The sequence below is a fragment of the Brachionichthys hirsutus genome, chromosome 3, assembly GCF_040956055.1.
Source record: "Brachionichthys hirsutus isolate HB-005 chromosome 3, CSIRO-AGI_Bhir_v1, whole genome shotgun sequence".
NCBI lineage: Eukaryota > Metazoa > Chordata > Actinopteri > Lophiiformes > Brachionichthyidae > Brachionichthys > Brachionichthys hirsutus.
Genome location: NC_090899.1, coordinates 9,365,912 through 9,383,603, shown reverse-complemented (window position 1 = coordinate 9,383,603; position 17,692 = coordinate 9,365,912). Strand labels below are relative to the sequence as shown.

At 41.1% G+C, this 17,692-nt stretch overlaps 1 protein-coding gene across 1 annotated transcript; it reads left to right on the top strand.

Annotated features, from left to right (window-relative positions):
• The first annotated feature begins 13,826 nt into the window (after window positions 1–13,826).
• irx1a (iroquois homeobox 1a) lies at window positions 13,827–17,460 on the top strand. The gene is made up of 6 exons (XM_068758698.1): window positions 13,827–14,069; window positions 15,270–15,814; window positions 15,875–16,046; window positions 16,089–16,371; window positions 16,556–16,631; window positions 17,403–17,460. Exons 1-6 carry the CDS (start codon window positions 13,827–13,829, stop codon window positions 17,458–17,460), a joined length of 1,377 nt encoding a protein of 458 aa, XP_068614799.1.
• Window positions 17,461–17,692: the final 232 nt, after the last annotated feature.

Below are 17,692 nucleotides of genomic sequence, written 5' to 3'. Positions count from 1 at the left end.
ATTTTAGTAAGTTTGAATTTCTTCATTTATTAACAGCTTTGAATTTGAATCTATACTAAAAAGCATAATATGAAAATTAGTTATTCACAAAGCTGTGTTACACTTCAAGTTGAAATGCTACATGTTACAGGTGAAGGTGGCAGCAGAGCTATTTCTGGACCCTGGCCTCTTTAACATCAATGCCTGAGACAGCTTTTTTTTTGGGGGGGGGGGGGTTCAGAGAAAGGAGGCTTTGTGGTGGAAGTGATGGTACAGGAGAGTTTAACTGCTCCTTTATGCCATGGATTCATCATTATTTTATGTGCTGTTTAAACTTTGTGAAGCTTACTTATTCCAGAAGGAAGCATAACAGGGCCAGTTATTTTACCTTATACTGTATTGCTATGATTTGCAGGTGAGCAGCAGAACTTGGCACTCACATGACTAACACCTACTCTCATGCAAAATGCGTGATCAGTGCTTTTCTGTGTTCCACACAGTAGAGCAGCAAACGTATGCATCCGTTCATTCATCAGTTCATTAAAGTGTTTGCAAGAAAGGAAATAAAAAAAATACATATCCATAAAAGTAAAAGAGAAGAGCACCAAAGTGTGGCTGACAAGTGATTACTAGTACAGTATTATTTAAATAAAATAAAAACAAATAATAATTCAAGCACAGAATACACAACACAATCTGATGCACTCCCTTTTAATGGTGGTAGCAATAGAATATAAATCAAATTTATAGCACAGCATTCCCACAGTAGTGTGAACAATGCTGATTGCTTAAAGAATGTCATCCACACTATTGGATTCTTGTTATGTCCCACAGCATAGGAGTCAGGAAGGGTAGGAAAAAATGGTGAGGGAAAATATCAGGAAGGAGAAAAAGGAGAGAAACAGGAGAGAGAGAAAGCTCAAGAGAGCAATCGTTAAGGAGGCAACCCTCGTTTCCATCATTATTCTGTAAAATACCATTTGATTGGCTGCTCAATAGCAGGGGCCCCTGGTGGCTGTAGCCATGCCGTTGGGCTAAGGATGGAAACAGCTTTTCACTTTTTTTTTTTTTGTCAAAACTAGCTTTACCCAAATGGTATCATTTTAAATGCCATGACAGAGGAAGGTGGACGGGAGTGTGAGGGGCCTAAGGGTATACATAGACCCCATATGCTAGTGACACTGATACAAGTGTAATTCTAGACTATTAGAGTGACACGGGAGATCCTCCCAAGCCTAAGCCCCACACGCACTCACACACACAAGCCAGAACACGAAGCAGCTGAAGGGGGGCATATGTGGAACAGGCTGTCATGCCATGAAAATTTAAGAAATTCTTTAACCTAGCCTTGCCTGATCCCCCCCCCCCCCCCCCCCCCCCCTCCTTTGAATATTTTATAATGCCACAATGATTTATTAACTTGAGACAGGTACAGCTCAGTGAGGGCCAGGTAAAGCAACAGGGACAGCAGCAGGGTAAGACCCACAGGGGGCCACATCGATCAAAAGGCAGAGGGCAATAAATGATTCCTGCCTTATTTTACAGTAGTTACTTTTCTTAATAGCACACCATGTTTGCCTGTAATGGGAATGGGATGAAAGATTTATAGGAAAGGGAAGAAATATTTAAATACCTGTGAGCAGGAAAATGTCTCCTTCCATACAATTAATCTAACCTTTGAAAATAAGAGTGAACGTTTTACACAAAATACATGATTTTAACCCAACAGATTGGCAGACTTGACAGAATGATAATATAAAGAATAAAGAAAATCAGAATGCCATGCACACAAACAGACATGCAGACAGCATGTTAACTAGTGTTGTAGTCTACTGTTAATTGTTTGGAATTGTACCTGATTGTTAATGTTTATAGTGCAATAAATCACAATTTGTCTGCCAATATTTACATATAACTCCATCACTTTTTATGGCTTGTGATTGCCAAAGACAGCATTTGGCCATCAATGTCACAAGGTCACCGAGTGAGGGAGGGCTGAAAAAAGAAATATGGCACGCCGACAATCAATACCTCAAAGAGTTTGTCATACAGGGGAGTGAAAGGTAGGCAGAGAAAAAGAAAGAGCATATTGTTGAAAAAGTAAAGGTGCAAAAGGACCAACAGGAACAGAAAGGAAACAAAACAGACCGAGATAGAGAACCATCCGAGAACAAATGACACAGAAAGTGAAAATCATCGAAATGGACTGAGGGCGCAGTGAAGCAGATAGGGCCCATGGGAGCCAGTGAGAGAACAAAAGCAGCCCTTCTGCTAATTGACTGCAGAATTAGCCCCATCGCCCCCAGTGGGACTGTGGTGAGGCAGTAGCAGATGGAGACAGACTGGACACCAGAGCAGAAAAAAGGCCTGCGAAATCTGCCGTGAAGCTGCCCACAATTGTGGGTCACAACACCGCAACACGGTCCTTGTTTAACAGAACACGGCCAAGCTCAGAGAAAGGAGCAAGAGGCTGGGGGGGTGGGTTAAAAAGGTCAAAAGAGGAGGTTGAGACTACTGGAAAAGAGAGGAGAGACAGCATGGACAGTACGGAATCGGGGAAGTTACAATGTTTTTATAAGAAACCTGGAGGTGCCTTCACACTCTGGAGGTGGATGCATTTTTCACAACACATTTTACACCTACTGGTTTAAATATGTAGGGGGGGGGGGGGGGATGTACAGCATATAAAGGCCAGTATATGGTCATGGTAAATAAGAAACAATGCTGTCAATGCAAAAATATGCACAAACATAGAATTGTAATCAGTTGTTCATTAAATATTTTGCCAATCAAAAATACTGGCAAAATTGTACTTGAATTAAGAATTTTAAAAAAACCTCCAGTATCTTACACTTAATTTGCTGCTAATTTTCACAGCAGTTTCACACAATACTGTTGGCTATCATGATGGGCATTTTGCATCATTTATACACAACCGACAGCCAAACATGGAATGAAAAAGCAATTTATATATGTATTGATAATGAGAATATATATTCGGTGTTTATGTAAATATCTGGCATCAAACCAGGTGAACTGAGGCTTTCCATAGTTGCATCGCATTTAAAATATATTATCTTCCAAGTGTGAATACGGTTAAATGACATGGAACCTTGGGAACAGGTTCTATGACTTGTAAAACCTGGGATGTTGATATTAGGTAAATGGCGATAACCGCAATATGTGTTAATTCCACACAACTGCAACCATGAGGATTACACAAGGCATTCATTTGTATACAAAACAGTGTGACATAAACTTTACACTAAATGTGTTGTCATTCTGTAGCATTACGCTAAAGTAATTTATGTTGAGTGTGGATGTACAGGAAAAAAGGAAAATAAAATGCTGCATTGTCCAATATATATATATTTTTAATGATAAGCTGAGATAAGATATTAAAATCAAATTATATAACTTTACAGATGCCAAGTTCCAAATACAACCTGATTAAAGGATGGTTGAATGCAGTACACACACACACACCGCCCTGCATAACCAAGTAGCAACTGTTATTATGAAGTTGAATTACATTGCTCAAAGCACTTTTTTAAAGTGCCAAAAGCAGCCATTCCTCTTTCTAGGGATTACCCTGAGGAATGCATTTACAGTTTATTTCCCTCATATAAAGACTGTATGGAAATCAAAGGACTACAGACACCACTCACAGGCTCTATTTGAAATTCAAAGAAGGTGGGGAGTAAAACTATATTGTCCTTTTGAGGATGCGGGAGGATGCTTTCCATTCTGCGCTGCACCATGACTGTCATAGTAATCTGATATGACAAATTCACATACAGTGGATTAGCCACTGGTGGTGAGGCCCAGAGCGGTTAATATTTGTTGATGTTGCTTTTATCCAGCAGGTCTGGGGTCCTGTGCTGCAGTTACCTTGACAATGAAGAGAGGTAAGAGAAAGGGAAGAGGAAAGGGAAGGAAGGAAAAACTACCAAAAGTAAATGATAAAAAAGTAGGAGAGGAAACAAATGGAAAGGAAACCTTATTTTCTGTCAACTAAAAGAATAAAAAAAAAAACTCTCAAAGCCACTGGGCCTGTTCATCACTTTGTACGCTGTCAAAATCTTTGATGTTACCGACTCTTGATGTCGCAGGCTATGAAAAATGCTTAGCTCAATTTAAGCCTCTCACAAAAAAGGGCTAACAACTGTAATTAAATCATTAAATTCTTGTCTACGCTTCACAGAGCATAGAGAAAATTAACTTCCCACCAACCTCATTTTCTACTTGAACATGAAATAATGATTTTTTTTTTTCTCGGGCTCATATAATTACAAAGCTAACATCTGATAGAGTCAGCATCCAGGGGGGATTATCACATGCATGAGTATTAGACCTCATTACCAGCTTGACTGCAAAATTATTACATCTTGTAATTGGATGGTGAGATTTATACACAGATTGGCCGGGTTTCTGTAAGATTGTAATTACAAGCTTCATTGGTTTGCTACTTATCGGAACTTCACAGAGAAAACAACTGGTAAAATGAAATGAGCATTTCATTAACCTATCGCCTTATCAGGGGAAAAACCTGTGTAACGTTCATGTATGCATTAACATAAATAGGATCATTCATTCTGCCACCAGATAGCCTGGGCTGGAGGTTTTTGTTTTTTGGGGGGTTTATTTATTTATTTATTTTCAAGGCAATGAGGGTGGAGGGTAGAGAGAGAGAGGGTGGAGCAGGTTTGATTGCAGAATGGGTAGGCGGGGGGTGAGATGGGTGCCAATATTTTCAGAGAGTTTATTTAACCTTCATAATCCTCTGATGATAGCAAATGGAGGAAAGAGGGGGACAGAGGGGAAAGAGGTAGACGGGGATGAGGAGAAGGGGGGGGGGGGGGGGGCTTCAGACGGTGAGGGGCGAAGGAAAAAATAATAATAAATTAGTTGTCTAACGTTACAAGGGATGAACTCAATATATCTATTACTTAAAGACTAACTGACTGTGAAAGTGCTCATTTCACGAGAGACGAGGCAGTGAGCTGGCGGGTACACATGGGGCTCCGAGTTGACGTCCCCCCACCTCCTTCTCTCTCTCTCTTTCCTCCCCAACTCCCCCTCCCAGCTTTGATGTTTCCCCTTTCACTGTTAACAAACTCTGGCCGTGTTCCCCTCCTGCTCAAACACAACGGCAGGTGCAGATTGGATGCCCACATAAATAACCTCCTCACACAATGACACCAGGGGATCGATCTAGATTTTGATGGGTGCTGTTGCTCATACAAAAGGAGTGTGTGTCTCACTGTGTGTGCATGTGTGTTAGCGTGCATTAAGGCAGGGAGGGGGCAAGCTGGAAACAAATGGACGATCTGGGATGGGACAGAAGGAAAGAAGGTGGAAAAGGGGGTCACGAGAGTGATAGAGGAGTGAGGGAGATGAGGAGGGGGGTGTAAAATGGTTCAATTACAAGCCGAACACTATTTTTCTCTTCTTAACAAGAGATTTCATGGTGTGGCCCAATGTTTGGCTGAAACAGCTGAGTGCCACTAATGCTGAAGCATTACACTCTGCCACATCAGCTGGGCCCTTCTGAGATGGGAGACTGTTGTTTGAACTTCATTGTCCAGATTGGATTCTTCTCCATCTGGGATCAATGATGCTTCAGTATGGGAGTGATGTAAAGAGCAGAGTTCCAACCTGCCATCCACACCTAGTAATGCCATCAGTGCTCTTGAAATACAAGAGTCAGGCCTTGTTCCTTTAGGGACTTTTTGATTTGCCCTTGTGTAGATTAACTTTACCCCAGTACATCAAATATGCCGTTTTATTTGTTGTTTGCAGGGTTTTCTGGTTGGAAACGAATTTGACAGCAATCGATTTGTAAAACAAAACAAATTCTCGAGTTAAATAAGATATATTAATTAAATTATATTTCAAATTAGTATTTTTTAGCATTTTAATAATGAATTTTCCTGAATAAATGATAGGTGTACAGATAAACGCTGGTGTTAGTCAAAGAAGGAACATCATATGCAAAATGAGTCATATCTGCAGTTGAGTTTTACATATTCTTATCCAATCTATATATATTATCCATGTTATATTCACTTGTAATGCTTTAAATAAATAGAAATATACCGGTAATATAAATACTGAGATTCTTATTATTATAATATAATTGCCTTTACAGTTTGTTCTGTCATATTTTTATTCTTTTTTATTCGTGTACTTAATTAGACTGTTAAGAGTGGCTATAATCCAGAAACGTAAATCACAGCAATGTGTTTAATGATTATATTTGTTAGTTGTTGTTTTTTTTCACTTTGTGCTTCGTACAAACACAAAGTTCAGTTGAATCAGCTATTTCAAAAACACAAATCAGTGCCTGCATGTTATGTGTGATACCAACGTCTTCCACTGATTCCATTGATTTCAGTGCACAATAACACAGATATATGGACCTGACCTCATTCACCATGTCAACAAGATTTGGTGCAACCAAATAAACAAGAGGACAATGGAGACACGGAAATAAAATACAGCATCTAATTTTGTTCCTCAACATTAAAAATATTCAGTTCAAAACAAGAACTACTCCAATACAGAATGAGTCGTAGCAATAAAACATTTAAACAAATACATGCATTAAATTGCTGGGTCAGTTTAGCTTCCCATCCTTTTTATCCATGAAGAACTTTATCTGAATTACAGAAATGCATCCTCAAATGTGTCAATCTGAGGTTGTATTCTCTGGGGGCGCTCAATCTGATTCTTTTTTCTGCTCATACTGAGGTATGTCATGGTTGTCTACACATAGAAAAAAAGGCTTCCATGTAGTTTGTCCCTGCTCAGCTGCATTGGAAAGATCTAATCTATGTCACAAAGAGCTAATCTAATACATCAGTAGCATGTCAACCCCTTTGAAACCTGTTTTTTTAGGGTGGTTGCCCTCTAACACAATCTCCCCTTCCCAGATCACTGTGTCTTTAACTCATTACTGCATAAGTGAATTTGGCAGAGTGCAGTTTTCATCTGTGACCCCATAACACCCAAGGCTAGAGGGTGGGACCAAGCTTGGGAGTCATGATGACAGCAATAATTTTGGATTTGAATAGTACAGACATCAAAAAAAATATCCTGCAACAAATATTGGTCTGGTGAAAGTCATCTGCTGAAGTGCAGCAAAAACAAAAAAAAGCATCTCAGTCTTTTTTTTAGGTTTGTGTGTTTGCAACCAATTTAACACTCCAGGAAGTTATACCCCAGAGCAGCTAAAACAGAGTTACTGATCAAGGTGATTGCAGTTAAGAGTGAGAGGCCGACGCTTCCTGGGGAGCCATGTCCAGTCACATAAAAACAGCCGGTTTCAATAACTATGAATGGTTAGTATGAAGGCTCGCCGAAGCTAAAAGCAGCGCAAAATGGTAACAGATGAAAGAAACAGCCTCATTAAAATTCCATTTTTTCATGCTCTCTGTTGATCATTTTATCTATATGTCTGTCCTTTACACCACTATCAAAGGATGCGATTTCAAAATACTTCAATGAACAAAAATGTTTTTCCCCAAGAAGGCCTTTCTTTAAAATTCAATTAACTGTGCTGATAAATAAACGTAGGAATTGCATTGTATCATCTAAAAGTGGATTTGCATGCTCCCATTTTTTTCTCACCATTTCTGAGGAAGAAAATAAACATGTGAAATGAGAGGCTACATATTATGAATATTGGTAAGATAATGTTTCAAACCAATGTTTGAATCGTTCTCATTCAGATTTAGCATAATATATTATGTGAGACAAAAAGGAGACTTTGATAAAGCTGTTCTCTTTGTCCAAAGTCTTTTTTAAACATCTCATGTGTTTACTTAACTTTGCATACATCTGCAACTGAATTGTGCAGATATGCACACAGTATAGAGGGAGAAACTGTAGCTTACAGCCTGTTGGCTCGCAAGACTTCAGTTGATTGTTCAAGGAGACGTTAAATACTATGTAATGGAATTAGTTTGTGAATTGCCAAAATGGCTAATTAGCTCCTGCAGCCATAACTGTTGTGATCAAATGTCTGCTAACTTGTTTGTTATTTCATAATCCACATTCAACAGGTTTCAATGTTCTGGTGCTTAAATTAAAAGAACATTGTTACTTTAAATTAGGAAATTGGGATACCCTTTTTTTTGTTTTACTTTTTCTCATTGCTGAAGTAATTTTTGAGGACACACACACACTTTATAGTCAAAATAGCTTTTATCCCATTTGAAAATATATATATATATACTTTATACTAAAAAAAAAATTCATGAGTTCTTAATCCAAATCCTTTTCGGTCAATAATGCAATGAAATACTCAGCTGAAGGCAGTTAAAACCTTTTAAAGGCTAGTAAATGCTGCAACCCCCCCCCCCCCCCACGCACCTCTGCCTCTCTCTCCTTGGCTAGCCATGGCTATTCATTAGCTCCAACCCCTATGGCAATGAGAGTCTTTAACCTCCATTAGATCTAATGTTGATATGTTTCCCCAGCAAAGAGCCAAAACAATTAACACCCCTTCTCACATTTCTCTCTCTTTGGCCCCTAACCACATCAAAATCTGGGCCCACCCGTTCATTACCCATGCCTGAGAATGCCCTTGGGTAGGAAAAAAAAGTCAGCTCCTTGGCTGTTGTCTTTTGTATGGTATGCATTTGGGAGCCAGAAGTAGTTAAAAGAAACGTGTCAACATTAATGAAGTGCTGTTTTTCGCTTTCAACTTTGACTCAACGACGTAGCAAGTGGCACCTCTTTGGATGAGCTACTTCTTAGTTTTACTTAATAATAATGATATGTTCAGTCATGTCTAATTTCATTTATGATTGCCTCAGTAACAGTGGCGGTCGTGAAGTGTGCTGCAGAGGCCAGTTATAATTTCAGTGCAGGTCAGTGTACTTTGCTGTTTCAGTTTCAAGATTTCTCCTTGAAAAAAACTTATTTACCCGTAACAGAAAAAGCACTGAGCAAAATGCAACAGGTAATGCATCCCACATAGTTTTTCCTTCAATGAAATGAGGGCACGTTAATATATTCGTTTTCAAAGTTCCAACATTTTAATGTTAGTGTTACGGCAGTGGCTCTGTGGGTTGGGCCCTGGGCTGGGAAGCGGAGAAGTCCACCGCTTCCCCGGTTCGAGTCCCAGCTCTGGAGGAATGTGGCGTGTGGGCTGGTGACTGGAGAGGGGCCAGTCTGCCTCCAGAGCACTGCTGAGGTGCCCTTGAGCAAGGTACTGTCCCCGCTAACGGCTCCATGTGCGCCGATCACAGCGGTTCCTTCACCCTACTGCTTCTCTGTGTGCCAGGTCCCTTTGATGCACATATTAGTGTGTGGTTGTTTCAAGGGGCCTGTTGTTCTAGGGTGAAAAAAGATTTAATTGTGTTGGGCAGATATCGATTAATAAAGCAGTGCTCAGTGCATGTACCTCTTTAGGAAAACGTCATTTTGGTCCACTTCAGAACATGACATCAGTGATGTTAAGCTCCAGACAGGGCAACACTCGCTTCATGAATGTGTAACTAAAGGAATCACCTTTCATTCATTATTTGAGAGTACCGGTATGCTTTTATGACCAAAAGTACACGCATGATATTAATCTCTGACTCCTTTGCTAAAATATTTTCTGGATGCTTCACATTTTTATTGCAGAAAAACTCATTCTGCAAAAGAAATTAGAGGTTAGGAAACAAGGCTGGCTATTACAGGAAGGCATGAGGGATCAGATAATAGATGTTTTGGTCATTCAGAATCAAAAGTGTTATACTGTATACAGAAATTAACAGAATTGTTGCACATGTACAATTGCAGGTATGTTCTGAGCATCGTAAGGTATAAGGCAAGGCAATTCAACTGATAAATAACAGAGAAAAGTGCATGACGCTGAATGCATGTCTACGTCAAGCGCCCTGTGCTTTGAAATCCTCTCAGGTTTGGAGGAGTAATGTTCAGACATTTTAGCACTGCAAAAGGAAGGACAATACAAAGTTCTTAAAAAGTTCTTAATTACCTTTATATAACATCGGGTTCAACAGGTACAGTATTAGAGAAACTGCCCTGCAAAGTAACTTCATTTTTTAGCAACAATTCAAGCTCAGAAGTACTTTGTCATGTCAAAACTGTTGAACCCCACGCGTACAAGTGTTTAGCTGTCAAGTGTAAAACATTTTGACCTTCTCATACCTAGAATAGACCTTATATTATCCAGGAAATTCCTAGTTTCCTTACGGATGGGTGTGGTGCAGTTGTTGTATCAAATATCTCACCAGTGGTCTTGGAACTTTAAGCGGCAGCTAAATAGTTCATTTTACCTGACGCAGTTCAGGGAGTGCACACGCGAGAGCGTACTGGTTTGTGTGTGCAACGTTTAAGGAAAGAGGTCTAACAGTTGTGACCTGTTGTTATTATCGATATTCATGTAATCTCTCTTCGAGGGGGCGAGGGTTTGGATTCAACGCTTAATTTGATCATCTGTGAGAAAAAAGAACAAAAGAGACATTCTGCAGATTCTTAACCTTTTCTCAACTCTGGCACTCCCAGAGGCAGGAAAGGAGTATCTTTCACCACAGTTATTAGTTCACAGAGACACCCTTGACCTCTGCGGTAGTAGCCAACAGTCAACATAACTGATGTTATTGTAATGCCTGGTTCGGCCTCTTTGACTGCTGTTAGAGTCATTTAGCTATGTGTTGGCATAGCTGCTTGAGGCCAAGTTCAAGGAGATATTTAAACTTTATTAGGTTAAGGTGTTACACAGCAGTGACCCCCAGACTCACATTTGAGATTTAAAAAATAATAATGAATGTACACATACAACCATGGTTTTTCCAAAACATTTGCTGAAGAAATTCAAACATACCTTTTACTGAAAAAAGTGTAAGAAACAAGAACTAGTGTTTTGTTAATTTATTTAGAAAACAGGGCATTTTCTTTTGTATATGGGTGGAAATTTTGACACCAATCTGAAAACATATTCAATAATTTTCAAAGCATTACTGTCATTCCTGTTTCTTGACATTGTGGTTACAGGTATAGTAAAGGTGAACTTATCCATTGTTTCACTCCATAAACTGAAGGCTTTATCAAAGAAAATGTGCATAAATAGTGAGTTCAATAGTAAACCCAGAAAAGTTCTGCTTATATTTCTGCTTTCATTACAAGCTCAAACAGGCTAAAGACAGAGACTGTTCATTGTCTTTTGATATCTTTATTTTATTTTTATTTTTTGTGACCATTCGTGTGCATGTAGCTGCGTTTACAAGTCGTTTTACTGTAATACACATAAAGCATATTGACACGTGGCTACTGTCTTCTGCTGAAGGCAGGTACTATGAAAATAAAATCTAGTGGTGACAGAAAATTTAAAAATGCGGAACACATGCTCTGAAATAAAAGAATGTACCCTCCACTGAGTGACTTATTATAATGAGGCCGTTAGGGCACAGCGGCTTATGAAGAGCCTCCTGTAGATTTACATGATAAAATATGAGCTGCCTGAGGATTTACAAAGGGAGAAAGTATTCAGAAATCATTAAGTTATAGCTCGTGTAAGTGCGCGTGTGCCTTCGTGCGCGTCCTAGAGCGACTGATACAGATGGTGAAAGCCCATCTGTTTCAAAGAAACGCATTAAAGGTGGTCGTGTTGTGGATTAGTTTTATTGACGCGTGGACGGGAAGAGAATCAGAGCAAACTTTCTCTCTCTCTCTCTCTCTCTCTCTCGCTCTCTCTACATTGTTGCGTTATGGCGGTAACAGATATTAAGAAGCCTTAATAAATCAGTTGGTGATTTATTACATTAACGCGCTCCATTGCGCACCAGAAGTCAAACGGATGATTTCATTAACAAATAAAAATAATAATCAAATTATTAAATTCTTGCTTTTATTAAATCGGCGCTGTCGTCTTGCTATTTTAATTGTGGCCAAATCAGTTCAATTCTTTTGTTTCTCGCTAATGTAAATTTCTATTTACAGATATCTCCCCCCCCCTTTTTTTTTTTTGTTCCCCCTCCATAACCTCCTGCACACATTTCCAGCGGGTTATCACAACTGCCATTCCTCCCCTCCTTTCTGATGTGTTACCCAGATTACCATCAGTGCCCCTCAGATATTTTTAACAGATCCTCGGAGCTCGGCAATATCCACTCGGAGCCATCTGGTGCAGATCACAATCTAACCTACTGACTTCGTGGGCTTCAGTCGTTAAGGCATTAAATCTATATCTACGGAATGCCCCCCCCCCGTTGACTCGGAAGGTGGGTGATATAAGAATCAAAATCAAATCAAAACAAGAACAGAACTGTTAAAACACGAACAGCCCCCTCTCGTGAGGCACGAGGCTGTGTCAGGTGGACGACTATAAGGAAAGTCGAGGATAAAGTCCAACCGGTTTTCTTTTTCTCAGCTGGAAATTTGATGAGTGGTTCAAGAAGAGGGACGTGATCGAAAGCTGCAGCATTATTGGGAAGGGGCTTTATGTAAAAAAAAAAAAAAAAAACAGAAGCTGAAGCAATTTCTGAAAATTTAATTAGCAGTACTTTTCGGGGATATAAAGTTGAAAATTCTCCATGCTCTTTTGCTCTTTTACCATGTTGTTTGCTTAATGTGCTCAAAGTTAGGGCGCTTCCCTTAAATTAAATTATGTGCTCAAAATGTGCATGGATGAAACATGCACGTGGCACACATGTGCTGACTTTTCGTGCTTCGATGCGAGCTGGGTTTCTGGTCCTCTTTCCTCTTCACTGAAAATAAAACGTGAAGCAGCTTTGTTGTTTTAATCTGGTCTGAACCCACACACACGCACGCACACACTCACACACACGCACACAAAGACGCGTGTGTGGACAGATGCAAATTGGGATAGATTTTTTTGATGATTAAACATTTATGAAGAAATCAAAGGAACTCAAAACAGAAGTCAATAAAAACATACATAATTAATAAATTATAAAAAAGACTGAAAAATAAAACATATTTATTTAGTGTTTTTATTCAAATATATATCTATATTGTTTAGCCTAATTAACACGATTAATCTATAACAATTTAACAAACAAGTGTTTTAAAGCACCAGATAATCATTACGATAGCCTAAAATAACTATTTGCAAATTGAATTTTTCAGATTAAATTTGTCAGCAAAAGTACCACCTGCCCACGATACCAAATTCTAATTACTCAGGGAAGTTACGTTTCCCTTTAATTACTATTTAAATCTATTCAAAATAAGTTCCTTCTTCTGACGGGTTTACTTCCCCCTGTGTCGGACAGCTGTAAAATCGTGTAGACAGGTTGTCATACAACAATCAAAGCCTTTTCGGTGAATGGACTCTAATGCTTGAACATTTAACATACAATAAGTCCAAACACTGAGGGAGAGCGAGGGAGCGAGAGAGTGTCGGGGAGACAGGGGGGAGAGCGAGGGGAAGGGAGAGAGAGGCCCCAGCCAATGTGCTCGCTCCATATTCACGTTCTCCACATTGCTCTAAACGAGGAGGAGCTTACAGGCTCAAGTAGGGGATGCCAATCAAAGCATCAACTTCAAATTGTATCTGAGAGATCAGCCTGGAGACCTCAGGGCCAGGCGCGTCAGTCGGAGCGCAATTGTTGATCAGATCGCATCCAGCGGACTTTGCCCCACAAAAGCGGGGAAGCAGAGATTTGAGAGCGGGGCTGTTGTGACTGCAAACCACTGCATGTCTGTAGCTCTGACTTTGGCTTAAAGTCTTCCCTTTCACTCCTCCTGGTTCTTTTTTTTTCTTCTTCTTTTCTTTTTTTTTTTTTTTTTTTGTACTTTCGCACACACACTTTTCTGCGCGCAGCCTTGTCGGGCGAGTATAACAGCGCGACAGGTCGTCGGTGGAGATGTCTTTCCCCCAACTCGGCTACCCGCAGTATCTCAGCGCCTCCCAGGCGGTGTACGGGAGCGACAGAGCCGGGGTGCTTTCTCCTTCGTCCCGCGGAGGGAGCAACGAACTCGGTGGAAGTCCGTCCGCCACCGCGGCGGCGGTCACGTCAGTATTGGGCATGTACGCAAACCCGTACGCGCACAACTACAGCGCTTTTTTACCATATACCAGCGCGGACTTGGCTCTTTTCTCACAAATGGTAAGAATAATGTTTTTTTTTGTTTGTTTCTGTTTGGGGGGGGTGCGATAGCGAGTGTTTACTCACCGCTATCTGTAGAAAACAAGCAAGAAAGGCTGGGAAATGGCAACAGAAATAAATAAAAACGTTGCCTTAAAATTGTATTCATTATTTGCTTGAGTTTTCACACTGCAGGACTTTGTTTGGCTGAGTTACAACTGTGAAAAGTTTGACATGTGGCTCTACAAACAACAATTAAGCACGAATAAGTGAAGAAAAACATGTAAACAAAACATTTAATTCACACCAAACATACAGTTATTAAGTCTTTAGTTGAAGTCAAATAAAAAATAAAAGAAAATCACCGAAATGAATAATAGAATAGATCTGCGAATCTGCATGAATACGTTTTTACTCGTTCCTCTTATTATTTTTCTCGATTAGAAAAATCACATTTATACCAGCAGCTTCGTTTCATAATAACCATGTGATTAATTGTGTGTCGGCTTGGGTTTGTCTTCAGCAGGCTGCATCCTGTGGTCATGGGTGAATGCCATGTGGGTTTGAACGCTATCTAAATAAGGAATTGTCATATAGTATATTTGTAATAAAAAAAAAAGGTATGTTGATAATAATTGACACGCATTGTTTTTGTTTTGGCACTGACGTTGTCCCTGAAGCCACAAAATAAGAGCAATTATCCAACTCCAAACACCACGCACGCGCAGCCCGCACCGATCGATGTGTGTTAAACTGTTTTCTCCAGAGCAGATATTTGTGAGGCCGGTAATTAAAATCAGCACAAACTAGGCCCGAGTGAGAAAGCGTCTGAACTTGGGCCTTCACACTGTTCCGTGACACACATGAGGAGTGTGGAAGAGAGTTTGACAGGTTCACGTGAATGTTGACAAACAGCATGCCACATCTAAAATGACGCAGCGGGCTTTCCCCCCCTCATCCCGTTAACTCCATGTTTCCATTTTATTTGTCTGTCACGCAAGAAAAAGACGCACTTGACTGTGCGTAATCTCGCGTGGCATGTGGTATAAATTGCAAAAGTTATTTGTGGGGAAACTCAAGAGTCAGGTGCAGCTGCGGCGCTGCATGATTTCAATAGAGGCCGCTCTCAGATGTTTGAATTGTAAATAATGTGAGATACATTTAATCAATAGCCAATCAAGTGTGTCGATCTGATCATGCTCATCGCCCTTTGTTTTCAAGGGATCCCAGTATGAGCTGAAGGACAGTCCCGGTGTTCACCCTGCCAGCTTCGCAGCGCACACATCTCCGGCCTTCTATCCGTACGGCCAGTTTCAGTACGGGGACCCCACCAGGCCCAAGAACGCCACCCGGGAGAGCACCAGCACCCTGAAAGCCTGGCTCAACGAGCACAGGAAGAACCCATACCCGACCAAGGGGGAGAAAATCATGCTGGCCATCATCACCAAAATGACGCTGACGCAAGTCTCCACTTGGTTCGCGAACGCCCGGAGGAGGCTCAAGAAGGAGAACAAGGTGACCTGGGGGGCCAGGAGCAAGGACGAAGAGGACGGGAACTTGTTCGGCAGCGGGGACGAGGCGGAAAAAAACGAAGACGAGGAGGAGATTGATTTGGAGAGCATAGATATAGACAAAATCGACGACAACGACGGGGATCAAAGTAACGAGGACGATGACGATAAGTCCACGGAGGGGAGCAGGGATCACAGGGGCGGCGTCAGCGTGGGTGGCGAGCTCGACAGCTTGGAGAGAAGACGGACTTTTGCGCTACAGGCCCATGAGGCCTTTGACAAATCTAAAAGCGCAATCCAAGTTCACCCCGGGAGTAAGGAGAACTCGGACGGCAACAACAACAACAACACCAGAGTGCTGTCCCCGGACAGGCCCGGGAGTTTCCCCCTCCCGTCTAACAATAAGCCTAAAATATGGTCTTTAGCAGAGACTGCCACGAGTCCCGACAGCTCTTCTCAGAAACCCGCGTCCCCTTGCGCCCCGCCAGCCACCACCCACTCATCCGCGCCCCCCCACCACCAGATGCAGACGCACCCGGCCTTCCTCCCCAGCCACGGACTGTACACATGCCAGATTGGAAAGTTCCACAACTGGACAAACGGGGCTTTCCTGGGTCAGAACTCGTTGCTGAACGTGCGGTCGCTTCTGGGAGTAAACCAGCATCACCAGCATCACCAACACGGGCACCACTTGCCGGCCCAGCAGCAGCAGCAGCAGCCGGCGTCGGTGGTGGCGTCGCCCGGAGCAGCTGCAGCAGCGCTAAGCAATGACAGCAAGCCTCTGTCAGAGACGCACAGTCCCAAGCACATAGGTAGGAGAACAGTGGCGCACGCGTATGCATGCAACTCGCACGCGCTTAGACTTGAATCCAAAAAGTCAGCATGCTTGGACGCACAAGGGTTCATTTGTAGTTTATATATTTTAGCAGGGGAAACAAACCAGGAATATTATTTATCCAACATGCTCAAAAGTGTTTTTGGTTATTTCCCATTCAGACCATGAAAACGGTGTAAGGTCTGATTCGCCTCCAACACAGACTCTGAAGTCTTCCTTTCGACCCATCCATGACAGGTGAGACCAGTTCTTCATGTTCTGCTGTTCATGATCGTTTGAAGCGCGTCACGTTGAGTCTCAGGAGTGAAGAGTGTTCAAATATGGCCTGAGTCAGACATTTTCCAGCAATATCAATGACAGCAGTAATTAAAATAAGTTAAATTAAGCATGAACGTGTTAATGTTTTAAATTACCTATATTCCTATTTTTATTTTGTATAAATTCCTTTCTTATTTTTGTGCTTGATTTTTTTTTTTTAATTTTCTACATGAAAGCAAAATAATAAAACTAGAAAAAAATAATAAACAGAGATAAATAAAACACAGTTTGTTTTGTGGGTGACAGAGGTCTTGACTCCCATCCCACACCCCCTTTAATTCCTCGCCTCTGGGGAGACAGTTGCTACTTATCAAGTCACCGAGTAAAACGGACTGAGTCTGGGCGGTGCGCTTTCCCTAAAGACCCCTGGGAGACTCGGAGCCCGGGGGAGCGCTCTCACAGAAAGGGGGAAAAAAGTTTACCTCCGTTTCAAGCGTTATAAAATAGGCTGCGCTTTCTGTCTGAGTTAAATCAAGAGCGATATAGAGATATCCTTTTTCCACCTGGTAAAATCATTTCGGGGTGTAAATAAATACTGTTAATTCACATTATTATTATTATTATTATTATTATTATTATACTAGGGTGCGCAGAAATTTCAGATGTATTTTGAAGTCCGCTGTCCAAGCACGACAAGGTATTTATTTATTTTCTGTATTATTCCTTATCCAGATCATCTCTGCTTTCCAGCGCCAGGAGTCCACAAGACGCCACGCAACGGGTCCTCACTGCGCTCTCCTCGGCTTGATCAAGACGTTTTTTCATGCTTGAAAATGAAAAGAAATATATAAAAAAAAGACTTTACACTCCCTGCAAAAGGACAATGAGGACTAATAATGCAGCGTAGCATTCTGTCGCTACAGAACAAATGGCGTAATTTGGTAATATCCTGTGGATGGATGGATTACTTCCACTATTGTTGTGTAGCCTATAATCGCGCCTATAATGTTACTCTCCCTCTATCCACTTTGTCCAGACAG

Excerpts from the sequence above, each read along its gene's own strand:
- irx1a (XM_068758698.1), top strand. The coding sequence starts at position 13,827 with ATGTCTTTCCCCCAACTCGGCTACCCGCAGTATCTCAGCGCCTCCCAG. Across the intron at positions 14,070-15,269 it reads TGGCTCTTTTCTCACAAATG|GGATCCCAGTATGAGCTGAA; the intron begins GTAAGAATAATG and ends TTTGTTTTCAAG. Across the intron at positions 16,047-16,088 it reads CGTCCCCTTGCGCCCCGCCA|ACGCACCCGGCCTTCCTCCC; the intron begins GCCACCACCCAC and ends CACCAGATGCAG.